The 27,951-nt window shown below is 33.4% G+C and overlaps 1 protein-coding gene across 1 annotated transcript in view; it reads left to right on the forward strand.

Moving 5' to 3' along the window:
* The first annotated feature begins 3,391 nt into the window (after positions 1–3,391).
* The window catches only part of LOC111044607 (sodium-independent sulfate anion transporter), a 50,913-nt gene continuing 26,353 nt past the window's right edge, over positions 3,392–27,951 (forward strand). The window contains exons 1-4 of the mRNA XM_039419867.1: positions 3,392–3,532; positions 11,887–11,995; positions 23,515–23,695; positions 26,601–26,796. Coding sequence (XP_039275801.1) covers positions 23,519–23,695; positions 26,601–26,796 — 373 coding nt within the window. The 5' untranslated portion in view covers positions 3,392–3,532; positions 11,887–11,995; positions 23,515–23,518. The remainder of the gene's footprint in view (positions 3,533–11,886; positions 11,996–23,514; positions 23,696–26,600; positions 26,797–27,951) is intronic.

The raw sequence follows: 27,951 nt of genomic DNA on the forward strand, positions 1-27,951 counted from the left end.
TTATTTTCAAGTACTCGCGAGGCATTTTTATAATTGAGGGAGCTGAATCCGAATCTGAAATCACAATTTTCCTATCTCCATTTTTTACGCGATTTAGGTTTGTGGATAGGAAAAAGACGGACGGTTTGATGGAAAAGGTCCCGGCCGATACATTTTAAGTTTGGCGACTTAAGCTTGAAGACCCATCCGTTTTACCGTCCAGACGCAACAACTTACATGCTCCGACTTTTGCTTGAGCAAAAACTGAAGCTCAACTTGAGCGTCTGGACCGGGCTTGAAAGCCAGATCATATTTCCATTTCCAGTGGTATCGAAAATATCAATAAACCTTTTCAATTCTGCTTTTTTCAGTAGCTGAAATCAATCAACCATGATGCACCACAAAAACTGCATCGGTTAACTGGATGATGGAGTATACATGTCAAGGATGATGTGGTCAATATGGAAAGTACAGGTAATGTCATCTAAATGTGTGAGTGTTCAGAAATAGTGTGTAATCTATACTATAATAAAGGAAATAACTTGCTTATACACGTACGGGATAGGAAAATTATGTTTGACGCATCATCACGTCTGAACTACTGGACTGATTATCTTGGAAATATCACGTACGGGATAGGAAAATTAAGTTTGACGCATCATCACGTCTGAACTACTGGTCTGATTAACTTAAAATTTTGCATATAGATTCTTAATTAACCGAGGATGGTTGTAGGGCCATTTTCAATTCTTCAAGATTTTATTACGTCAAGTTTTCACTCTGTCAAGTTTTAAAATAGTCCCTTGCTGAGCATGTGTTTCCTGCGAGTAGTATATATTATAGTTAGATGCACTTCAATCTGTCAGAATTGGTTGAATTTGAATCTAGATGTTATTTATGAGGTATACTGACAGTATAGTTTATAAGGTAAACTGTAGTAGTATATTTAGCTGCTATGTCATAAAGAAAATATTTCTATCTCTCTAAATATAATAATATACTAGACTGACTCTATACTAGCATAGAGAAAATATAGCAAAGAAGATATCCCATGATATATAGGGCGTTTATGTTCCAAATTTCACTGTTAATTCAAGCCAATAGTCCCAGTAGTTGTTTTTCGTGAAGCTATGTGACACTGGTAGTCTCTCTTACTGTGCCATTCTTACACTCCAACCCGGCAAAAAGAGAAATATAGACAGCAGTCGACAGTAATCGGCTTGAAGTTATTTATCGGCTGAAGCTATTATTGGAGTTATTAACTTGGCTTGAGTTAACAAAAAATCGGCTTGAGATTTGGAACATGAATGACCGACCTACACCATGAGATATCTTCTTATGCTATCTTTTCTCTATGCTATAATAGAGTCAGTCTAGTGTATTATTATATTTAGATGGATAGAAATCTAGATATAGAAACTGTCAGTATTGGTTTGAATTAGGAGTTTGATGTTATTTTTTAAAAAAATACTGACAAAAAATCTGGTGTGGTACACTCACACCAACTTCCTTGCTCATTGAACTGTAAGCCTCATTCTTAGACGAGAATAATTTAGGGCAATAACATAATGACGACTGGCGGAAAAAAATTTGCAAACTACAATCAGACTACTGTGTATGTGTATAATTATATATATATATGATTGTTTCAGAGTACTTTTCCTTTGTGTAAATTGTGAATTCGATTATTTTTAAAAGTCGTCAAAACAGCTGCTCTACAGATGAAATATCTCGACTATGAGAGTGTTCTTTTTATAAACTGCTCTACCTACCTACCTACCTCATGCACCAGAAGGAGGTTACAAAGTCCATTTCTCAAGGAATACAGGGTATGAATATGAAAAAAATCGGTCAAGTTATTTTTGAAAAAACCGTGAAAAACATGGCTTTTTAGTAATTAATTATCCGCCATTTTTCTCAAGAATATTACGGTGCTCCTGCAATTTTCCCAGAAATGAGACTCGTGCCAGTTGATAGGGCTTATAAATAGCTATCCATGATATAAATTTGAAGAAAATCGTTAGAGCCGTTTTCGAGAAAACCGTAAATAACATGGTTTTTTAGTCATTATACGCCATTTTTCTCAAGAATATTACGGAGCTCCTGCAGTTTTCCTAGAAATGAGACTCGTGCCAGTTGATAGGGCTTATAAATAGCTATCTATGGTAAGAATTTGAAGGAAATCGTTGAAGCCGTTTCCGATAAAACCGTGAAAAACATGGTTTTTTAGTCATTATCCGCCCTTTTTCTCAAGAATATTACGGAGCTCCTGAAATTTTCCCAGAAATGAGACTCATGTCAGTTGATAGGGCTTATAAATAGCTATCCATGGTATGAATTTGAAGAAAATCGTTAGAGCCGTTTTCGAGAAAACCGTAAATAACATGGTTTTTTAGTCATTATCCGCCATTTTTCTCAAGAATATTACGGAGCTCCTGGAATTTTCCCAGAAATGAGACTCATGTCAGTTGATAGGGCTTATAAATAGCTATCCATGGTATGAATTTGAAGAAAATCGTTAGAGCCGTTTTCGAGAAAACCGTGAAAAACATGGTTTTTTAGTAATTATCCGCCATTTTTTCCGCCATATTGAATTGAATTTTATTGAATTTCTTATTGTCGGATCCTTATGGTATAAGGACCTTAAGTTTAAAATTTCAAGTCAATCGGTTCATTAGGAATGGAGCTATCGTGTTCACAGACATACACATATACACACACACACACACATACACACACATAGACCAATACCCAAAAATCATGTTTTTGGACTCAGGGGACCTTGAAACGTATAGAAAATTGAAATTAGGATACCTAATTTTTTTTGGAAAGCAATACTTCCTTACCTATGGTAATAGGGCAAGGAGGTAAAATACTGACACTGAGCAAAAGTATTATAGTGAAATGCACTTCTTTGAAATGCATTCAGTATTGCTAGAAGGGAAACTATGATGTAGTTAGTGTGAATACTGACAGTTAGAAGTGAATCTTACTATAGTGTAGTAGCCTTGACCTTCAATAGTCTGAACCAGCAACAGTAGAAGAAAACGAAGAAGAAGAAGAAGAAGAGAAGAAGAAGAAGAAGAAGAAGAGAAGAAGAAGAGAAGAAGAAGAAGAAGCAGAAAAGAAGAAGAAAAAGAAGAAGAAGAAGAAGAAGAGAAGAAGAAGAAGAAGAAGAAGAAGAAGAAGAAGATGAAGAGGGATGATGATGATGATGATGATGATGATGATGATGATGATGATGATGATGATGATGAAGATGATGATGATGATGAGGATGATGATGATGATGAATGATGATGATGATGATGATGATGATGATGAGAAGAAAGAAGAAGAAGAAGAAGAAGGAAGAGGGAAAGAGGATGAAAGAGAAGTAGAAGAAGAAACAAAAACAGCATAAGCCCACATGAGTCTAGTACAACCGAGTCGCTCAGTCGGCTTTAGCCTCTCTCGCCAATCGGTGTGTTTTCAAATACGGCCTTGTTTCTGATATAAACATCCGTTTGTTTTATTGACTGTAACACGACAACGTTGACTTTCGCGCGTTATGGTGAGTAGTAACGACCTGAACTAATTGCTAATTATCATGAATTTGAGTATTTTTCAAGTAGTTTGAAGTAAGTACTTTTAATTTGAGACTTTAGTATTCTTGTGAGTTTGAAACAGTGATCTCTTGAGTTGAAGGTTAAGAATTACCAAGTTTTAAATAGTAATCTGTTGATTTCAAATTCATGTTATGTTTGAATTAAAAATATGATATATTAATATTAATTAACCGAGCGAAGTGAGGTCTAAGATTCAAGTCGACGCTTTGGCATTTCTCTTAATGTTTAAATGTTTTTATGTTGCGCATTTACGGCGAAACGCGGTAATAGATTTCCATGAAATTTGACAGGTATGTTCCTTTTTAATTGCGCGTCGACGTATATACAAGGTTTTTGGGAAATTTTGCATTTCCAATGATAATAAAAGGAAAAAGGATCCTCTTAATACGCAAATTGGAGTAAAAATCAGACTATAGAGTTATTCATCATAATCAGCTGACAAGTGATTATACAGATGTGTGGAGAAGCCGTCAGTATTATTGTATTTGTATAAGGTCTATAGTTTCAATCAATACCTTGAAGAGGTACGCATCTGGGTTCAACCCAAGTTATTAACAAATGTTTGGAAATTTTGCATTTCAGATATATAAAGGAAAAGGAAGCCTCCTTCATACGCCAATATTGAGTAAAAATCAGACTATAGAATTATTCATCATAATCAGCTGTCTAGTGGACTATAATACTACCCGTTCAAAAACATCGAACATCTTGAAAATGTATCTTTCCATGAACGTTAGTAGACAGTTGACTATTTATAATACTACTCGTTCAAAAACATCGAACATCTTGAAAATGTATCTTTCCATCAACGTTGTAGGACGTTGCAGCCAACCTGATAACAGCGCTCACACTCACATTCCGGGACGACACGTCACGGTACGATAGACAGAAAGCTCTATATTTTTAGGATTTTTTCTAGACATTTTAAATTGATGAATTATTTATTAATTTTTGTGAAAACATAACAACAGGTCAATGTAACTTACTGAGCGCGAGGTCTACTGTTCTCAGAACTACTAGTATGATATTCATGAGTTTGAAATAGTGGTTTGTGAATTGAAGTTCAAGTGTTTTCTAGTTTGAAAGAGTGATCTGTTTTTTGTAATAATTCAAATTTGATTTAGATAGTTAAAAAAAACACTTTTTTGGACTCAGGGGGCCTTGAAACGTATAGAAATTTAGAAATTAGGGTACCTTAATTTTTTCGGAAAGCAATTTTTTCTTTACCTATGGTAATAGGGCAAGGAAAGTAAAAATATATAATAATTTCTCAAGGTGCGTACAGACCATGCACCACGAACACGCGTAATCCACTTTTCATCAGCTGATACCTTACTTATATCTGTATTTGTACAGAAACAGTGAGATACAGATATGATAAGCATAGTATCAGCTGATTAAAAGTGAAATGCGCGTCTTCGTGGCGCATAAGTCTGTACGCACCTTTCTAGATAGTGGTATAAACATAATTATGTGATATGCAACGCTATGCTGAATTGAAATGATTATTATCAAGTTGAACATTTGAAATCTAGGGTTTTTATGATTCAATATTGTTTTAGTATTTCGAATTGTGTATAACTTATATGAACAATTTGTTAGCTCATCGTTTTTCATAATTTCTAATGTAACATTTTATTCATTTGCAAACATTCACAATCTTCATATCATGAGAATACTAAAATAGAATATTAATTTCTCGTTGAATATGAAAATCATTGTATATCTAAATCCGCATTGCACTCTATAGTTGTAATAAAGTGTTAATAAAACACTTATTGACATGGGCTACTTTTAAATTTAATAAAACAAAATAAATCCTATAGCACCCTTTATTTTAAAAAAAACTTCAAAATAGTTGAACAACTAGTTTAATAACTTTTACCAGAAATAAATTAGTCATATGAATTTAAGCATATGTTCGTTTAACATATCAATTAGTAAACAGTTATTGAATTTAATTTTATTTTATAACCTGAAGATGGTGTAATATATCACCGAAACTAGTTGTTCAACTATTTTAAAGTTTTTTTAAAAATAAAGTGTGCTATAAGATTTTGTTTTTATTAAAGTGTTAGTGTATATGTGTAATGGTGGATGTAATACTCAGGCAGATATCCATATTGAGTGAAAAGGCAAGTTGTCACAACCACCTATTTCTTGAGTAATCGAGAAAGTAGTCTCAAAGTTGATTTACTATCTTCAATCACTGGTGAAGATTAAGCATGATCATGAGAATTGAGGTTGGTCTCTGAAAACATAAGTTTGTTTTTTGTCCTTCAAAATTATTTCTTTAATATGTGGGTATTCCTATTTTAGTGATAATAATGTAAAATATTTCTTCTATGTTTGGTTTTGAAGACTCTAAATTTAAAAATCTACTTTGTGAAAATAATTAAGGACTGGAAATTATGTAAAGTGAACAACAACAAGACTTAACCTATTTTGGACTATGTTAACCTTATCTAAATTTGGGAGAGGAATAAGGCTACCTTATTTTTTCTCTCCCTATCATTGATGTACTTATTTATGAATCAATAAAGTATATCCAACATATCCAGTCAATTTTGTAAATTACATAAATGTCCAATGTGATATTACTTATCATGGATAAAAATAATTATTAATAGTAATAAGTGATAAATAATTATATATATTTTTTTGATATTTGAAAATGGGATAAATGCCCTAACCTAATCGTGCTATTTATAAAAAATCAATAAGGGTACTAGTAATATTCTAATTGAACATTCAATTAGCCCCATTAAAATACTTTCAGAATTATAAATTATTAGTTATTATATCTGAATATGACAGAAATCGATAAAGTTTAAAAAACAGGAACTAGTAACTCATTACTTTCTAAGAATTTTATCGAAAGAATGTTTATTATTCCGCATAATATCAATACCTACTATTACTACCGTAGTATAGTAATAGAGTAATAGCATAGAGAAACAATAGCTTAAGTAGATTAATATTACCAATACCTACTATTACCATAGAGAAACAATAGCTTAAATAGATATCCCATGGTATTTATGTTGTTTATGTCGCAACATTTACTGTTATCTCAAATCGATTACTATCGATTATTGTAGATTTTTACTGTTTTGTTTGGGTGTGAGTGTATGCACGGCAATATGAGAGACTACCTGCGTCACACAGCTTTTTGGGAAAGAAATACCTGGACTATCGGCTTGAGATAACAGTAAAAGTTGCGACATAAACGCCCCATACCATGGGATATCTATTTAAGCTATTGTTTCTCTATGTTAATAGTAGGTATTGGTAATATTAAGTGCACAGGCCTTAGAAAAGGACAGTTTGTATTAAACATAGGAGATGCCCCTCTAAATTTGTAATTATATTGTGATTGTATTGACTGAGCAACATTATATTTGTGTATCTGAGAATATTCCATTTATTTATAAAATATTAATTAGGTCCATCATTGCATACATGACTGTGTCAAGGTGTGGCATTATTTTCATTATGATTTCATAATTATTGCGCATATAATATGTGTCATGCTGCAATTTCTTGTCAAGTAATAATAAAAGCTATGCATTAAATCATTAATTTACAATTACATGTATTGATGGCCGTAATAATAATTTCGCTTCAACTAATGGTCGTAAAGCTCTTGCAATTCTATTGCTAGCAAAGTTAACTGTCGAAGTTTCTCTACTGTGATAAACAGAGTTTGTACTATACACTCTCTGTCATTACTTATTTTTTCTTACAATTATGTTACATTATTTTTTTATGTCCATCACAAATTGAGAATTGGATTCGGGTCATCTCCCTTGTGTTAAGCTGGAACCACCTCTTAACTTGAGGCATTTTAAATAAAGTAATATTGAAGGAGAGTATTGTTTAAAACAGAACGACATTTTTGTCAATAAATATCTCAGTCGAATATTCACTTTCTAGGGCTACTACAATATTGAAATAAACTTTTCCTACAGTTACGTTGAAAAGTGGCCATTGCTGCACTGATTACAGAACGCAAAGAATCACTTTTGCGCTCTAGTGCGGAAAAATTTTTCTGCACTCCAGATTTGCAACATGGCAACGCAAAATACTTAGTAGGTTATATGGAGCAACAGTGCAGCAAATCAAAATGAAGTTGGTAACAGTGACTGGCTGCTATAGTGAGCAGAGGTGCAACGAAGCACAACGCGCTAATATTAGTATTAGATATTATAACCAAGGACAACATTTTTATTCAATTTGACAATAAATAAGGTTTTTATCAATAATAAAATTACACAGAAAAACATTTGATCCATTTCAGGCAATTTTACCCATAATTACCCACTTCTCATATTCATGGTAACTGTAGGAAAAACTTAATGTGAAATACGTGCGCAAAGTCCTCTGCTGCACTCAAGAAACCATTCCGCCCTCGCCTACGGCTCGGGCGTAAACGTTTCTTTCGGTGCAGCAAACTGTCACTTTGCGCACTAGTTGCACAAATAACTATTTCATGTGTTATCAATGCATAACATATATTATAACTTAAGAGAACCATTTTCATATGCAAATCAAAATAAAAAGGTACTATTTAACTTTTTTTATTTCAGTCTCAGTCAAGTATTTTGCTGTTATTGAATTCAGATGAAACGATAAGATAACTTGAGTTGAAGCCATCAATCACAAAACATAAAATATATTTCTGTTTCTATATCAATAGAAAATAAATAGAATGTTGCCATAGATTCCACAGTTATATCATCACCAAATATTCAGGTCATCTATGATGTTGAATACTTTTATAATAATTGAAACAGATAAGATAAAAATTATAAGTAGCATTTATACTTGATAAAAAGTTCATTATCATCAGTATTATTGTCGAGAAGTTCAGTTTCATGGGTTATGAAGTTCACCATAATTTTTTCGCGTTTTATCAATTATATTAGGAAACAATCAAGTTGTGTGTGCTGCCTCATTTATTTTTCCCGCACACATGGCATTATTTCCTTTTAGATAAGCCCTACCATAGCCACCAATTGAAATTATACGATTTGGCAGTAGCATAAATGGTAACATGCCACTCAATATACCAAAGTATTGCCAATTTATTTATAAGCTACTCGAGACTTGATTGTTCATTACTGTTATATTTACAGTATCATATGGGATAATGCTTTGGGCTAATAGTGTTAAAGCCAATTCAATCTTTGTCCTTCAGAAGAAAGCTATTAGAATCATATGTAGTTTGCCTTTCAATGCTCATTGTAGAACACATTTCATAGGCCTTGGATTGCCATTACTGTATGTTTTTAATATTTTTTGTTATGTACAAAAAAATCTGGATAAATATGATACAAACCATCACCGTAATTTGAATAGACAAAATAGACATAGACTTGAAATTCCACAATATAGGCATTCCAAATCTCATGGAAACTGGCATTTCATGTCAATAAAATTATATAACTCCACACCAGACAAATTAAAGTTACTATAGTGTGGTCCACGTTATAATGACAGTATTTTTTCAACTTTGGTTTTGCTATCCCTGTCTATTTTTCGACAAAGCTGGTGGTACTATCCTTTTCTAGGTCCAAAACGGTGCCAATAATGTTTTTGACAGTTTAGAAATATGATTAATTAATGCAGAGAATCTGCAACGCTATTCTTCTATCTTTATTCACTGTCATTATAACGTGGACCTCACTATAGCATTCACTCAATTTAAAAATAAAATAAAATATGTATTAATGAATGTACACAGTAAATAATTTCTTTTATATAAGCTGGGTACCATTTCTCTTATGATATTATGAGTAACTTGTGATCTATGTTTTACATGACTTGTTAATTATATTTTTGCATTTTTAAGACTGACTAATGAATAATAGTGATTTAAAAAGGATGTATTTTGTCGAAGTCGATGTATTTTTTGTAAATATTGAATGACTAATAAAATTCTATTCTATTCTATCATTATCATTAACATATTGTGAAATCTGCCGTACCTATATAATATACTAGCCGTCAGGGTCGCTTCGCTCGCCATATCCGTCTAGCCAGGGGGCTCCGCCCCCTGGACCCCCGACTGGATTGTCCAAGAATGAGATCAAAGAATGAGAATGTCAAGAATGAGAATGAAATGCTCGCCTGCATTTCTCATTTGAGCATTTTTATCATAAATGTTAGGACGATCCAGTCGGGGGTCCAGACTAAAAACGTCTGGCTAAACGGATATGACGAGCGAAGCGAATATTCCGAGGAATAGCTCTGAAGTAGCAGTGCCCAATCAATTTTTCCGCGATAAAAGGCATTTCAATCTTCAACTTGGTGCCAACCTAACAAAGTCAACTCAACTTAATGCCAAGCTGACAGAATTATTTATTTAGTTACCAGTTAACAACTGTTTCGAAGAGGTACTCTCTCTAGATTATAGTTCTATATTAACATATGGTATGGACATTTTAAAATTATAATTAAGAGATTGGAATAAGACGAATATACATGCTAAAAGACGAACTTTAAACCCTTAAAAACCAAATCTAAAGGCCATTCCACACAGCACGTGGCGTGCGTGGCTGGACGCACGCTAGCTACTTTCCAAAACATCGCTTCCCAGCTAATCAAATGAAGCAATTCACATAGCAGCCACGGCCACGCGGCAACGCTTGCTATACTAGCCACGCGTGGCTACCGTTCGCTCTCTCAGCGATCTTTTCAAACGTGTCCGGCCACGTTTTGGTCCGAGCATGCGCAGAACGTATACTAGACGTATACTATCGTATAGAGCGTATACTATCATTGTAAGCCTCAAGGTCGCGCATTAAATGATGGAATTCGCCATAGGTCTTCCTTTTTTTATTGATTGGATGTACCCACTGGTCCCGTGCTGTCACCGAATACAATAAAATCAGCTCATTATCATTACTACTGCTGCTGTTGGAGTCATCAAACCAAGGTAAGCCACAAGAAAATCCAGATTCACACCACGGGACCGTCGGAGTTGACATCTTCCTGCATACTGACGGGAAACGTGGCCGGTATAGCATCGCAACAGTCGTGGCGGTGTGAATTGGCATGTGGCTAGCGTGGCCGGCGTGGCGTGCGTCCAGCCACGCACGCCATGTGCTGTGTGGAATGGCCTTAGAGTTGAAATATTGCCAAAAGATTTCTTACTTGATAAAATTTACTTGATTCAAATAATCAAAAAGGTCGCTCGGTTGCACAAAATCCTGCTAGATTTGATTACATGATTATGTGCCTCAAAGAAAAGTCTTTTCTGATTGGTTCTCGTGGAATTTAATCATGATTTGTGGTAATGTCCAGTAACATTTTCACCTAAAATTGAAAATAAGCTTAAAATTTGAGAAATGTGATTACTCAATTGCAAACTGTTGGCAACTGTTAATTCTATTAAATCATTCACTATGAAGAGATGAAGAGACAGCAGATCTCGTGTGTATCCAGCGTTATTGTCCTGTCACCAGCTGGCTCAGATCTCTAGTAGACTTGAGATGCGCATGAACACTAGCGTCAGGTGATCAATTTTCATAACGGCAAGGAAAGTTGTGTGAGTGTGCCACTCCAGATTTTTTAATTTGAGTTCTTCACCCAACAATTTTCACCCACCCACTCCATCAGTTCAATATTATCTCATAGAGGATTAAAACAATCTTGTAAATGTATAATCATTCATCAACAATCAGTGCTATTGTTTGACTATGATATCATCTTGAAAACATGATGCAACTTTTTTACCACTACAATAAATGTGCCATAACAAATTGGTTCATTGTATTGTTTCCAATAAACAATTTCATTCATAGAAGAATATATCTAATTATTCTCTCGTCGATTGATAGATCTCGGACAAGTTTCTATTTTGATTTATCGACTCCAAGAGATATTATTATGTATTTATGGTGTGATTCACTTTAAACTGGCAGAATTCTCTGTAAGAGTAAATGAACGCTTTCCATTGACTCAATGCTGACAGTTTGAAGTGAATCATACTATATCTAGGTTTGTTACATATATATTGTGGTTTGCGATAGTTAATTTCATAACTGTGACACTTATCTTTGTTTTTTGTTTTCCATACAACCAATACTGTCTGTTTTAAATGAATTTGACTATAGGTTTGTACACATATCTTGTGATCTGTGACAATTAATTATTTCATAACTGTGTGGCAGTTTTGTCTTTGTTTCAAAGACTGCGGGAGACTTGAGGAAGTGAAAGTTTCAATAATGAAAATGTTGATAGACATCTGAGAGCTGCACTGCTTGATTCATTTGAACTTTGATCCGGTTTGCAGGTGGCAGCCTATCAGCGCTGATGTCGGCTTTGGCTCATTTGCATATTTGGATTAGCAGGGCGAACCGCTTCTTTCAAAGCAGCTGACTCCAACAACTACCAAACCACAGGTAAGCTATGAATAATTGGCAGGTAAACCGTGCGCCGCAATGGTTTTTTCAAGCACAAATAGATTAAATTTATTTGGAAAACACAGCAGCTTTATGGAAAAAACTCCACAATATCAATTCTCATCCAACAAATTTGATCAAGATTGAATTTAGTTTCATATTTTTAAATTAATAACAACTGTAATAATTTACAATATCGGGGGCCCGAGCTTTGCTCTGGAGTGTAAAAGCATAGAAAATTTGTAACGAAAGATAGAATTTATAGTTTATATTTATTTATTTTTTTTTTCAGTCGTACAATTATTTTTACAGTTATATGAGGAGGCACAACAGGCTTATGCCTAAAACTGTCCCTTTCCAAATTTATACTATAGTCCAATTCAAAATCTAGGTTAAGCTACTATCACTCATCAAAATAACAATATTTATTCACACTTCAAAAAACAAACACATCATAAATTACAAATAGATATATATTATGAATTCGATGTAGAATGATATACTATGTTTGCTACAATATTTGTTAATGTACTATGTACTATTCTGCACTAACAGCATCTAGTACTATTTTGGACTTTCTGAAGTAAACATGTTTTCTAAAAAAAGAGAAATAGACGAAAATAAGTTTCTCTTGCTGAATTTTTCTTCTTGTGAGATCAGCTGGATGATCCCACACACATGCACTCGTTCACTCTCTTCCATTACGGTATCGACAGACGACAAAATTTCCAGCTGTTTTTCCTAGGACGTTTTTATCCTTTTAATGTCCTTCAGCGAGTTATCCCAGGGCTGAGACCTAGTGCAATCGAATTCTCATATCATAAACCTACTTTGTTCCAAATTTCGTGAGAATCGTTAGAGCCGTTTTCGAGATCCGGTCACATACAGATAATATATAAACATATAAACAGAAATTGCTCGTTCAATATTATAGGATAAGAAAACCTATTTGATTGAGCTTTTATCTTACGTTAACTTTGTATCACAAATCAAATACATTTGTTCTTATCATTAAAATTATATTGATTAACAAAAATTGAATAGGCCTATAACCATACTAGTTGAATTAAGAATCTTCATGCAAAATTTCAAGTTCAGTTGATCAGACGCGATGATGCGTCAACATTTAATTCATATCCCATACATGTACAAGCCAATTCATTCCTTTATATATTTATTCATTTATTTATTTATTCATTCATTGTCACATTACATCAAGTTTTTGAGTTTCACTCATATGACTGGTGACATGTTAGTATTACTAAATCTGAATTAATTTATAATTACTACTATACAGTATTGTCAAGTGAAAATAATAATAAAAATCTGGTGTGGCGCACTCACACAACTTTCCTTGCCGTTATGAAAATTGATCACCTGATCAAACTTAAACACTACCTGACGCTAGTGTTCCCGCGCATCTCAGGTCTACTATTCAAAGATTGATTGATTGATCGATTGAGTACTTTATTTATGTAGATTACAATATATACTGGCTTATACACTTATATACAATAGCTTACAATACAGCAAAGTTATAGATGAATTTACATAATATAGACTAAGATCTGAGCCAGCTGGTGACAGGACAATAACGTTGGATACACACGAGATCTGCTATCTCTTCATAGTGAATGATTTAATAGAATCAACAGTTGCCAACAGTTTGCAATTGAATAATCACATTTTTTCAAATAACAAGCTTATTTTCAATTTTAGGTGAAAATGTTACTGAACATTAATTGAAGAGATTTTCATGCTCAATCTTTTCCACTCGAAATTTGTCGTTTAAATTATATCTGAGACCTGATAATTGGAAATCTAAAATCAAACTTTGCATAGATGGGGCGGAGCTCCTGAAATTTTTACAGATATGGGGCTTGTGGCAGTTAATATAGCTTATCAATGACTATTTTAGGTATGAATTTGATCAAAATCGTTGGAGCTATTTTCGATAAAATCGCGAAAAACCCTGTTTTTGACAACATTTTCGCCATTTAAGCCGCCATCTTGAATTGCATTTGATCGAAATTGTTCGTGTCGGATCCTTATAGTGTAGGTAAGGAGCTTAAGTTCCAAATTCCAAGTCATTCCGTTAATTGGGAGATGAGATATCGTGTACACAGACGCACATACACTCATACACACACACACACATATATATATAGACCAATACTCAAAAACCACTTTTTTGGACTCAGGTGACCTTGAAACGTATAGAAATTTAGAAATTGGGGTATCTTAATTTTTTCGGAAAGCAATTCTTTCCTTACCTATGGTAATAAGGCAAGGAAAGTAAAAATGCATGACTATACTGTACATTGAATGCCTTAATGTATACAAAATAATTTCTTATAATGCCTATATATCTATTCTACTCAATTAAAATTGTGAAATGGGGTATGATATATAGTACAGATAACGATAGAAGAAAAATAAGAAGATAGATGATAAAACCGTATATCTATATATATAAAAGCGAAATGGCCCTCACTCACTGATTGACTGACTGACTCACTCACTCACTCACTCACTCACTCACTCACTCGCATAACTAAAAATCTACCGGACCAAAAACGTTCAAATTTTGTAGGAATGTTCAGTTGGCCCTTCAGAGGCGCACTAAGAAATCTTTTGGCAATATTTTAACTCTAAGGGTTGTTTTTAAGGGTTTAAAGTTCGTCTTTTAGCATGTATATTCTTTTTCTCCCAATCTCTTAATTATAAATGAAATTTCCATATCATATGTTACTATAGAACTATAATCTAGATAGAGTACCTCTTCGAAACAGTTGTTAACTGGCAACTAAATTAATAATTTTGTCAGGTTGGCATTAAGTTGAGTTTACTTTGTTAGGTTGGCACCAAGTTGAAGATTTAAATGCATTTATCGCGGAAAAATTGATTGGGCACTGCTACTTCAATCCTGGGAATATTATATTACTAGCAGTCAGGCTCGCTTCGCTCGCCATATCCGTTTAGCCAGCCGTTTAGTCTGGACCCCCGACTGGATTGACCTAACATATGATAAAAATGCCCAAATGAAAAATGCAGGCGAGTGAAGCGAGCCTGCTGATCTCATTCTTGGACGATCCAGTCAGGGTTCCAGGGGGCGGAGCACCCTGGCTAGACGGATATGGCGAGCGAAGCGAGCCTGACGGCTAGTACATGATAATTTTATTGTGTTTTAATAAATAAAAAGAATGTACCTTTAAGATCCTAACTTTATAGCGACCATACATTGACATCCTATCTTAACATCCGCAATATAACTTTAAACTATATTTTTACTTTAAACTTTAACTATACTTTTAGCAATAAATTGAACAACTTGTAAAGTTTTGAGCTGTTTTCTTCATCAGATTTTGGGTATTTGTAGATGACATTTTCAACTACCTATGATTTATTTCCACTCACATTAGTTCATTGGACATACTGTCGTACGAATGAGTAATGACTGCCGTTTACTTTTGTTTGTGTAATTTAAGCAATTACAATTTTCTTAAATAATGTAAATTCTTGTTTGTACTGATAATAAAGAGTCCGTTGTGCTCTATTGTAATTCACGTTGGTATTGTAGAGGTTAGAGCCTTTGAAAACAATATTAAGTTGCTTTAAAAGCCTATCTTTTTGAAATTGGTTACTTCTTAACGCAAAATATTTGTCATTTAATGACTGTATTAACGGTAGCTGAACGCATTTTTAAGTTGTTTTGAAATATCCACCTGGCAATTTCCAATCAATCAATCAGGTTAATTACTTGGAAACCTTTTATTTAGTGTGCGTTTTTATTATTCACGCACAATCCTAAGAGCTTATTTGGGAATCACCCTCAGTATTATTATTATTATCATTTTATTCATCACATGACATGAGTGTTTATTGCAGTCAAAGTCGGCCTTTGGCAAGACTTTGGTGCATTACTAGACTGAAATGTTCAAAAATGATATCACAATGGATGCTGTGCTGAGAACAACTGCTTTTTCCATGGCATATTTTGCACTTTTCGATATTCCCATCTGACAAAGATTTGCTGACATTTTGCTAGTTTATTTTCTAGTCTTATCATTATCATTATTATTTATTGTTGGTGATTTATAAGTCATTAAGATCTTGATAAACTGTAATTTCTTGATTCCACATTCATGCTCCATTCAATTCTCTTAATATTTGCTATTTTATATTTTTTTCTACTGGCAATCTGCTCGATTGTATTAATGTTGATAGCGATTTTTGATTGATTTTTTAAAATTATTAAAGGAGCAAATGCCCAAAGAAAAACTCTCACCTAGCTGAATCTTGATTATACCCTCATAGTTATACTACTTCACATTTTTCCTATTAGTTTTCAATCTTTTCTTTTTTGTTAATTTTAATTTCTATCCTATTTTCATTTAGCTTATTAGAGTAATCTTATATTTTCACACAAACAGGTTTTCCAACCCAAAAACGTAACTTGTTTTTTGACAATTATGTAGTATGAAATGTATTGTATTTCAACAAGCTCAGGGAGAGTAAGACTAGATATGCTAATCCCAATATTAATTCATTTATTTCATTTTATTTATTCATAGACAATAGATACAATTAAGGCAAAAACAACAGGCATTCGCCCAAAACTGCTTTAAACCTTAATTTGGAATACACAGTCTAGAGGTTATGTAAATTATAACTTCATTCACACACTATTTCGAGTCCCAAAAATGTATGTAGCCTACTACAATAATATTGAATTTATCTGATTAATTAATTTCAAAATACAAATCCAAACAAAAATCTTCCTTCACAATCACAAAAAAATATTAAAAATTTCACTTGAATCAATCAAAAAAAGAAAATAAACTAGCAAAATGTCAGCAAAACCTTGACTCAAAAATTAGAGTCAAGGAATGTGTAAAAACGTTTTTGTATGGAGAATACATTTTATTTGAAATGTGCTGTTCAATATTAAATTGAAGTTGAAAGAAATGATGTCCATGTTGTGTGGTTATAGCTGTAATTATAATAATTGAAACTAGCGTTTGATTAGAGCAGTTGAGCTTGTCATACGCTCAATACTGTCAAACAATTTTTCCACGTTTTTGCCCGTAGTTCCTCTATTATTGTATTGACTATTACTCCGATTATTCAACATTTATCAATATATTATCAGTGTGTAGTACTTGAACAATTAATAGTATTTTGTACTACTTACGGAATTTTATAGGAAACACTTAAAACTGTAATTAAATCTCTATTATTGTTTCTGAATTTGCCATGTTGACGTATCAATTGATAGTTTTGACAGTTGATATCATTGAACTCTTTTCTGAAAAAAATCGAAAATTACAATTTTGTAGATCCCCTCTTTTTTGTTAATTATTGTCTATTTATTGTGTGACATCTATTCGAAAAGCAGTATTCGTTGTCTAGATTTCTGTTCGTGTAACATTGGTATTGTTAATCAAAATTCTATTTGTTAAATTGTTTCAACAAGTAGTTATTGTGAATACTAAGAACAATACAATTCTAGGTAAGAGATAATATTATATTTTCTGTCTCTGCCCATTCATCATACAAGTAATATTGTGAACAAAGCTCAGCATGAATCTACAATGCTATTTGGAATAATTTTTAAATTGTGATTTAGATCATTTCAATAGAGTTTTCACTGTTAGTAGGGACCTTATGGGGCTATTCTAACTATAATTTTAATTTGATAAGGATTATACTGGTAAATGATCAATATTCTTTCTCCTGTTAGTTAGTTATTCTTCTACTAGTGTAACTCATTGCTTATTATGATATATTTCATATTCAAGTTTTCCTTATAATCATCAAGGTTCATATAGCTAAGTTATATTTCCAAATTTCAGAGCCAAACCAAATTAAAATTACGATCACAAGCATGTGATCACCTGCAGATATTAACAATTTGGTTTGCTCTGTTGTATATCCATACTTTTTCACTATTAAAATTAAACTTGAATTTTAAAAAAACACTTTTGAAGTGAAAATACACTTACTTTTGTAGTGACGATCGTTTCGACTTGTTGTTGGTCATCATCAGACTGTGGGAATTTACTCAGATGACATGGCTATGTGTGGTAAGGGATGAAGGTGGTGAAAAGGTTGTGGTGGGGGTTGGGTTGGTGGATACTTGATGAGGCGGTAATTTTGAACTGTGGACTATTTTGTCAAAGAGTGCGTGGGAAGAGTAATTTGATCAAGTAAATGAACTAAGGACAAAATAGTACACAGTTCAAAATTACCGCCTCACTAAGTATCCACCAACCCAACCCCCACCACAACCTTTCCACCACCTTCATCCCTTACCACACATGCCTTGTCATCTGAGTAAATTCCCACAGTCTGATGATGACCAACAACAGATCAAAACGATCGTCACTACAAAAGTGAGTGTATTTTCACTTCAAAAGTGTTTTTTAAAATTCAAGTTTAATTTTAACAGTGAAAAAGTATGGATATACAACACAGCAAACCAAATTGTTAATATCTGTAGGTGATCACATGCTTGTAATCGTTATTGCATCAGTACTGTTGCTGAATATGAATCAATCAATCTAGATCTATAATTTGACAAATATTTGGAAAAGCTGAATAAAATGAAACTCAAATGAAATTGGCTAAATTACTAGGAATTACAAAATAATATTCAAAAACTAGAAGATGAAAAACGGTTGTAATCATAGAATTATTCATATTAGTACCTTCACTGCTAATATTATTGTGCATCGAAATTTAGGAGGGAAACAGTCTTGTGTAAATAAAGGAAATGATTATATTTTTGAACGGTAACTGAATAATATCTTGCTTTGTGCTCTCGGCCTGTTATGGTTGGCAAAAGTAAGGCATGGCAGATTGCGATCCTTGACCTCACCTTGACTTCTTGTGACCTCTTATTTTGCAGCAGCTTTAACTGAGAGAATTTAGGCCCACAACACGGGCAAACGCTTGAATGTGCATCTTCCTCATACAACAAGGCCGCTCTCAAAAGATTCATATTTGATCACATGCAATCATTCCTTGCCTTGAGCAATATACGAATTGAAAGAGTAGCTTCATAAAGAGTAGAGTTGAACCAGCGGACGTGGTTCATTGACTAAAATTTGTCTGAAAAAGGCAGAACAAGTTTGTAACTGAATCAGAAATCCACCTTTGGAGAGAAGAATTGTGATCTTGTTTTTGTTTTGTCCAATTTTATCGTTCATCGTAAATCAATTCATTCGCGAAATCCGTTCTTTCTGGAGAGAACTAAAATGTTTACAAACAACACTGTGTCCCAATCAGTTACCGCATTTCATATATCCTCATAGATTACATATCTGTGTCATATTTCCATCAGCTAATCTCGAAAATCCATGAGAAATATATCTATGTAGTTTCACTATATTATCATGTCTATCCTTTCTGGGAGTTGATTACTAGTATTGGCAAGGTTTATATGTGGGTCATAAATAATGATTATGCACAAAATGAGTACAGTCTTTCCTGGTTTCTAATACTACTTTGTGTGTGGAAAGTTATTTTTGTTACGGTGTTGTGGTGATAAAGTTTCTTCCACCTTGTTTTGTACAGTTAATCGATGGGTAGTAGTAGAATCTACCACTGTATAATACTGTATGATAATATTATACTCAAGCCGTAGTAGAATAGTACCCATTAGTATTTCGGTGTTACTAGCATCCAGGGCAAGATTATGATAGGAATAAAAATATAAATCTCAGTACCATTTTGAATTATTTTGTCACAAAATGTTTCGGACATTAATGCCATTTTCAAGAATTGAAAATAAAACCCGCGACTTGCTGTGACAAAATAATTTGAAAGGGTACTGAGATTTATATTTTTATTTATATTTGACCGAGCGAAGTGACGTCTAAGATTCAAGTCGACGGTTTGGCATTTCTCTTTATGTTTAAATGTTTATATGTTGCGCATTTACGGCGAAACGCGGTAATAGATTTTCATGAAATTTGACAGGTATGTTTCTTTTTGAATTGCGCGTTGACGTATATACAAGATTTTTGGAAATTTTGCATTTCAAGGATAATATAAAAGGAAAAAGGAGCCTTCTTCATACGCCAATATTAGAGTAAAAACAGACTATAGAATTCATCATAAATCAGCTGTCGAGTGGATTATAAATTGCATGCCATGACGCATGCAATTCAATATCTCAATGTAACTTGGAAAAAAATCAGCAGCTGTGTAGACTATTAATTGCATGCCTCATTGAATGCAATTTTATGCACTATTAAATGAACTATTGATTGCGTGCAATAACGCATGCAATTAATAACATAGTATTGTCTCTCGAACTTTCTCTGCTTTGAACTCGGGCTATCCTGTTGCCAGTATGTCTTGAAGGAGATTAGCTTTTGATGTTAGCATTTTTGAAACACCAACCCGAACAGTCATTAGCCGTTTTCACACCGATATCTCGCCGACACGACTTACAGACAGGATTTACTCTGATGGACAGTATAAGAGGAGGTGCGGTTTATAACTGCGCGAGGTCTACTGTTCACAGAACTACTAGTAAAAGTAGACCTAAATAAAAAAGACAATATGCTGACGTATAATAGACGTAATAGACGTAAGGGTGATATCCTTATAAGGATTCAGCATCCGGGTCCAAAAATGAACGCTTGGATGTTCAAACCTCCGCCAATTTATTCAGATGAAAACAATATTATATATCATAGTAGTTCCAAATAGAATTTTATCGTATATTTATCTCATTAATTTTTTAATTAAAAGTGAGTTATGTTGTATGGTATTTATTTATCTGCGTATAATACTGAGTATAATGTAATCTGCATAAATAAAGTAATTGAATCAATAAATATCTCATATTTATGTAGTCACATTACAATATTATATTTATTTATTTATTCTTACAAAAATCTAGGAGTGCAATAGGCATAACAGCCCAAACGCGCTCATAAATACAGGAAATACATCATTAAGAATTATTACAAAGAAAAAAAAATATATATAGACTACAAATACTAGAAAAGTAATAAAAGAGAATGGTTAATATGGTACATGTGAAAACAAGAAAAAAGTATTATAGCTACTTGGAGAAAGAAATTATAAATATTAATGTTAATGGTAAAATTGATAAAACTAAATTTTGATTATTCAATAAGATCAATTATAACCACATAAGATAACCTACGTATCGTATATTATCGATATTTGAATTGCATTCAAAATTCATTGTGATTAATAACGTTTCATACTTTGTAAAACTAGTTGAATAATTAAGCTAGAATATACTGTAACACACATGAATAAAAAACTCTAATCTAATCTATTTCTCTATCTCTTTCTTTATTCTTTTATTGATTCTACGACACACAATTATTTTTTACATTTCTCGCAATGTAAGCTGTAAAATATCAAATAACTCACGCCTTGTCAAATGTAATGGCTTACAGCCAATTTAGTTGAGTACTGTACTGTAGTAGGAATATTATTATCAAATCACTTATCCACTCAAAGTTTCATAGAGAATTTTGTTCGGAATAACCGGTTTTTGAATTTGATCAATAAATTTCAAAAGTCCAGTACTGGAGTTGGAAGTACCAGTATAAATCTCTTGTACAAAGATTAAAAAAGCAACATTATGAGACAATAGAATGTGAAAAAGTTCGTTATTAAACTTTCAAAACTGCTATTGGATGCCAAACTATTTACAATTTTTATTTTATTATTCATTTTCATAATTAATCCATTCATTCAGACAATAGAATGTGAAAAAGTTCGTTATTGAACTTTCAAAACTGCTATTGGATGCCAAACTATTTACTATTTTTATTGTTATTTCTTTCTTTTGATAATTAATTCATTCACAAGGGTGTGGCTTAGATACATTCCAGTAGATATAGTTTGATGTTCATAATTGGACGGTTAATAAATTTCATGAGTTATAAAAAAAATTGAAAGTTTTATTTGTAAAAATTTGGGAGAAGACAGTTTTGGGCTATGCCTGTTGTCTTCTCCCAATCATATTATATTATAATTATGATTTGTGATGGTCAATTAAATAAATAAATAAATAAGGCCTATACCGGCATTTACCGTTATAATTAAGACCTAGTTTTAATGTTTATAATAATTGCTTTCAATCTTAGTTTTAAATTGTATATTGAACGTTCTATATTGTTTGCTTAAACATTATTTCTTCTCAATATTTCCATAAAATTCAGTTGCTTTGTATAAGTGCTTATAAATTTAATCTACAGAAAAATCTGTTTTACATGGAGAAATCTTGACAGTAGTCCATAAACGCTGAGGTCTTATGGCAGATGCAAATCATGCAATAACATAAATTTTAAATAAGTATAGTCTAGCCTATATGATTGTAACAATTGAAGTCGATAATAAACATTTGAGTTTTCATGTCATTTTTGCTCTCCAATGCTACTAAAACTCTCATTTACGGAAGTCAGAAAATATTTCAGTTTGATTGCACATAATATTGATGGCTTAGTATTGATGAAAGCTCTTCATATCTTAGGTATTTGTAGTTATTTATACCTTCAAAACACTTTCAATATTATACTAAAAACAGGGTTTTAATTGGAATTAAGTAAATAGTCGTTTGTTAATTTTCCCTATTAAGTAAAATCTCTCCATCACAAGATCTACTATTATCAAACTCTATCTCTACTATTGACAAAACTATTATTGATTGGTACTACATTGATTTAAGATCTTCCATTCATTCAACTCATTCCATCCAACCACATGCAGTCTACTATAAATCATTATTAAAATTAGGTGTGGAACATTGAAAGTAAGCCAAAACACCTCTTTATTTATAATTTTTACTAGTAATACATTAAATTACAACGATTGGCAATCTATTTTCCATTGAATATTTCATTTATATTTCATATTTTTCAGAGTTTAAAGTGACTGAATCTAAAGTTACAAATTAATTGTTTATATAAAGATGCTTACAGATATACAGATATATAGGGCCGGTTGTACAACAGCCGGTTAAATTTTAACCGTGATTAATTCGACGAGAACCAATCAGAGAAACCGTCTCTTCAAAACGCCTTCTCTGATTGGTTTATCGTGAAATTAGCCACGGTTAAAATTTAACCGGCTGTTGTGCAACTAGGCCTGTATCTAAGTAGTGAGTGTGAGTAGTGAGTCTAAAGTGACAAATTAATTGTTTATATAAAGGTGCGTACAGATATACGCGCCTCCAACACGCTCCGCACTCGCTCCGCAATCGCTCCACGCACGCTCCGCACTCGCTCCGCGATCGCTCCGATCATGAATGTTACGGGAGATGTTAGCTCTTCTCGCGTTCCTCTCTTGCTCCCCGGTCGATCATCAATCGATCTGCTCGAGTGACGTTCGATTGCGGAGCAGAGCGAAAGTCTGTACGCACCTTTAGAAATCATTAAACCAATTATGCTGGTAATAAGTTACATTCTGTATGTATACAGTTGTACGGTTTTTCTTAACTAAAAAAATTCTTCAATTTGTTCCAGTGAGATGGGGAAATCGGACAAAAGGTATGGACTGGTAAAGAGACACCTTCCTATACTAAGATGGCTGCCAGAATACAATTTGGAAAAGGGTATTGCCGATGCCATATCAGGCGTGACGGTTGGGCTGACTGTTATGCCACAAGCTCTGGCTTATGCTACATTGGCTGGTCTTGATCCACAGGTAATATTATATTTATAATTTCTTAATTATAATGAGGTTCATGTTATATTGTTTCAAGTGTTTGTGTTTTGGTTCAATGTGGAAATTAGTGAAGAATTGGAAAGTCGCACTTAACCTTTATTCAGGCAATTTATTTTATGAAATTGGGATGAAAAGAAGTTTTGGACTGTAGTCTGTTTCTTTGTCCTTGAGTTGATTAAATGATGAATAAATAAATAAATAATTATTACAGTATTTGATTAACATTGGTGTTGTTATCTTTGTTTATCATTCTACAAATCAGATAGCGATATCCTTTCCAAGATATACAACGTTGCCAGATCATTTTTTAACAATGTAGAAATATAATTACTGTAGGTACTTGAAAATGACTTGAATCTAAATTATGATTTAATCATTGAGAAATTATTTTCTTGCCAATGAAATATTATTGAATATTCTAAACAAGAATGAATACTTAATATTACATAAGATATATCGGTATCAGATATCCTCTATAGAAGGCAGTGACAAAGCAGAGAATCGCCAATGCTGCTTTCCTATGTTTCTCCATTGCTATTATAACGTTGACCTCTCTATAATCGCACTTATTTTGGACATTTTTGTTAGTTTGAGGCAGGAATGTTCTTCACACCTTCATTCAAAAAAATGCTGAATAAAATTCCAAATTTATTTATATCAACCACCTGGAATACTTTATTTAAAAGTGTACTGAGATATTCATGAAATGTGCAGAATTGTGCTTAATTTTGGAATATTTCAATAACCATTGATGATATGAACTTTGAACCGGTTGCATTGGACTCCAATGAAATGTTACATGATATTTGACCATTTTAGAAAATATTCGTTAAACAAAAAATATTTTGCCTATGGTTATAGAGATACCTATTATAATAGTTTACTGAATATGTGTACTTACTATGATGTGTGCAAACCTTCGTTTGCAGCACGGGGCTATATGGCTAATGCTATTATTATTATTATTAGCGTATGGCACATATATATAGACACACACAAACATATAGTAGGTAGTCAAAGAAAAAATCTGGTCATGAGACCGTTGTCAGGTTAATAAGATATTGTAAATATATTAAATTTTGATGTCGAGGTTGTCAAGGTAGTGTAGTGATTGTGGAGAAGCCGAAATAAAATCATTTAAATCGCCTTGGTAGGCACGTATATTACAATTTCCGATGATGTGCTTCAGCCTCTGTCTAGTCTCTCCACAATCACAAGCAGGGGAAGGTAAACTGCCCCAGTCATTAAGAGAGGCCCCGCATCTCCCGTGGCCAGTCCTAACCCTGTTGAGGGCCGCCCATGTCCGTCTTGGCTAATGCTATTTCAATATAACAATAAAAGAGAGCCCTGTTGCCGTTTTATGCTGATTCTATCAAAAAGGCATACTCTCTCTTTTCGCTCTTTCTCTCACACAATTAGCTCACAAGATTCAGGATTCTGTGAAATCTGGCAGCACTGTACTCCATAAGAACAATTCTGTAATTTAAGGTTTGCACAGACTATAGTTGGAGATCAGTATACTAGAGTTTTTACTGGCACCGTTTACTGACGGTATTGCATTATAATCCATAGATTTTCTCTAATAATTGCAGTTGAAAATAGATTATTCAACTCCGACTTACACTTATGAAATTGTATTTCTATGCTGATTCTATCAAAAAGGCCCACGCTGTCCTTTTCACTCTTTCTTTTACACAATTAGCACACAGGCTCTCTGTATCCTGTGAAATCTAGCAGCACTGTACTCCATATTTTATTTATTTATTTATTCGTTGATATAATTACAAATCATATGAATATGATCGGGATAGAACAACAGGCATAGCCCAAAACTATTCTGTTCCCAAATTTTGATAAATAATGTCCGAAAAAATAGGTTATGTTCTTACTGAGAAAATTTTAAGTTCAAAGTTCTGTCCAAGAATATATTAGCTAGAAATTTGAATTTAGAATGATTAAAATACCAAATTATAGTCAAATTTTGCACTTAATATCACCGCACTTTGAATAAATTAAGTTATTTCAGAAATTTTGAAGCCAAAAATATACACACAACTTTCAACTAGGCACAGCTGTTACAAACTGAATAATTGTGAATAATAATATGAATAATTGTGCAATCTTGTCTTGCCCAGACTATAGTTCAGTAAACTATTGTAATATATCTATACTGTAGTTGGAGTTTAGTATATTTCTTCTTTTTCTCTTTCTAACCCAATGTGCCGTTTTCTCAGCGTTGGGTGACTTTGAATCCGTTTTAATCCGACTTGTGGGGGATTAGCCCAACGACGACTTCTTGGAGCACTTCTTCGTCTGACTCCTACCCTTCAACCTGTCCGGCTTTGGTGGCCCTACGGGTAGTTAGACTACCGCCGGCATAGCTCTCCGGGTCATGGGAGTATACAAGCCCCTCCACCACGACCAGGTGTTGTGCTCCCCAGGAGGGGGAGTTTATTATACGCGAGTTTTTATTGAAAATAGATTATTCAAATCTCATTCACACTTTATTGCTATAGTGAGGTCCACGTTATAATGACAGTGAATAAAGATAGAAGAATAGCGATGACGATTCTCTGCATTAATTAATCATATTTCTACACTGTCAAAAACATAATTGGCACCGTTGTGGACCTAGAAAAGGATAGTACCACCGGCTTTGTCGAAAGATAGACAAGGAAAGCAAAACCAAAGTTGATCAAATACTGTCATTATAACGTGGACCTCACTATAATTAATCTATCTAGCTACATTTGGACTGTTGCATAAATTAGAATTGGAATCGTTTTGGGCTCAAGCCTGTTATACTTTTATGAAATTTGTGTAATAGGCCTACTAAATAATTTAATAAAAAAACACTTTTTAAGCTGTCGGTTTAATTTTGCAGTATGGACTGTACAGCTCGTTCATGGGCTGTATAATCTACATGGTTCTGGGCAGCTGCAAGGACATCACGATTGGCCCCACCGCTCTGATGTCGCTCATGACCTACCAGCAAGTCATCGGCAAAAACCCTGACTTTGCAATTCTCCTCTGTCTGCTCACTGGCTGTGTTCAAGTTCTTATGGGCATCTTACATTTAGGTAATATTGTAGTTAATTGATAGTCTAATAGCACATTAAGTGGTGTTTGTTCACTTGGTTTCATTCATCAGAAACTGAAGTTTCACTTCTCAAAGCATAATGTCTCAACTATCAAGTGTAGTGAAGTCCAAAGAAATCGAAGTGGGCACAAGATGCACCCACAAATAACTTCCTAGTTGAAGATCCAACTGAAAGAGTGCATGGTTTTGATCCCTAGAGGAAAGAGTGGAGTGCTCTCAATAGGATCCGTGTGAGAAGGAAAAGGGCGATGCGCTCAGGAGCAAAAGAGATGGGGCATACAGCAGTCAGATTTGTTGGAACACAAACCATGAGCACATAACTGCTGATTGTCCAATTCATTCTTTTGAGGGAGACCTAAGAGAGCTGCATGAAGCCACAAACAGAGCTGTAGATTGGTTAAAGCAGCTAACAATAGAACTGTGAGTGACTCTGGAAGAAGAACTGAATATTTTTATTTTCAGGCTAGGCCTGAAACTGATATTTTATGTTTTGGAGACGAGGGTCTAAGACCTGATTATTATTTTATTTCCTGAAAAGAATTTCAAGGCTGGTGTTGGCGTTGTACCATACGAGTGAAGTCCACGTTATAATGGTAGTGGAGAAAGATAGGAGAAAAACGTAGCCGTCTTGTCAATGCCTTCTATAGACGGTAGCTGATACAGGTTTATTGATGTAATATTAACTGTGCATTCTAGTCTGAAATAGTCAATTATATTATATTTTTCAATAATTTAATAATGAATTTTCATAATTAAGACGAAATATTTTGTTAATTAATTATTAATTCCACATTGTTAAAAGACGATCTGGCAACAGAGCAAAGCGATAAAGAGATAGCGTTATCTGCTTTGTTGAATGATAGACAAGGATAGCAATACCATTGCTAATCAAACACTACCATTATAACGTGGACCTCACTATGGTGACGGTGACGTCATGACGATTGAGAATGCTTTCTATTCAAAGGAAAAGTACATGGATTCTACATTAATGATCAAACTATTATTTATTAATAGTTACATTAATGACTAAACCACATTAACTACATTAATGATTAAATTATTTTCTATCTATGCCGTGTATGTCTTTGTCTTTTGCGTAGCCTATGTCTCAGAGAAAAATGTCTCAATTTGT

This window comes from Nilaparvata lugens, chromosome 1 (genome assembly GCF_014356525.2).
Source record: "Nilaparvata lugens isolate BPH chromosome 1, ASM1435652v1, whole genome shotgun sequence".
NCBI classification, from domain to species: Eukaryota; Metazoa; Arthropoda; class Insecta; order Hemiptera; family Delphacidae; genus Nilaparvata; species Nilaparvata lugens.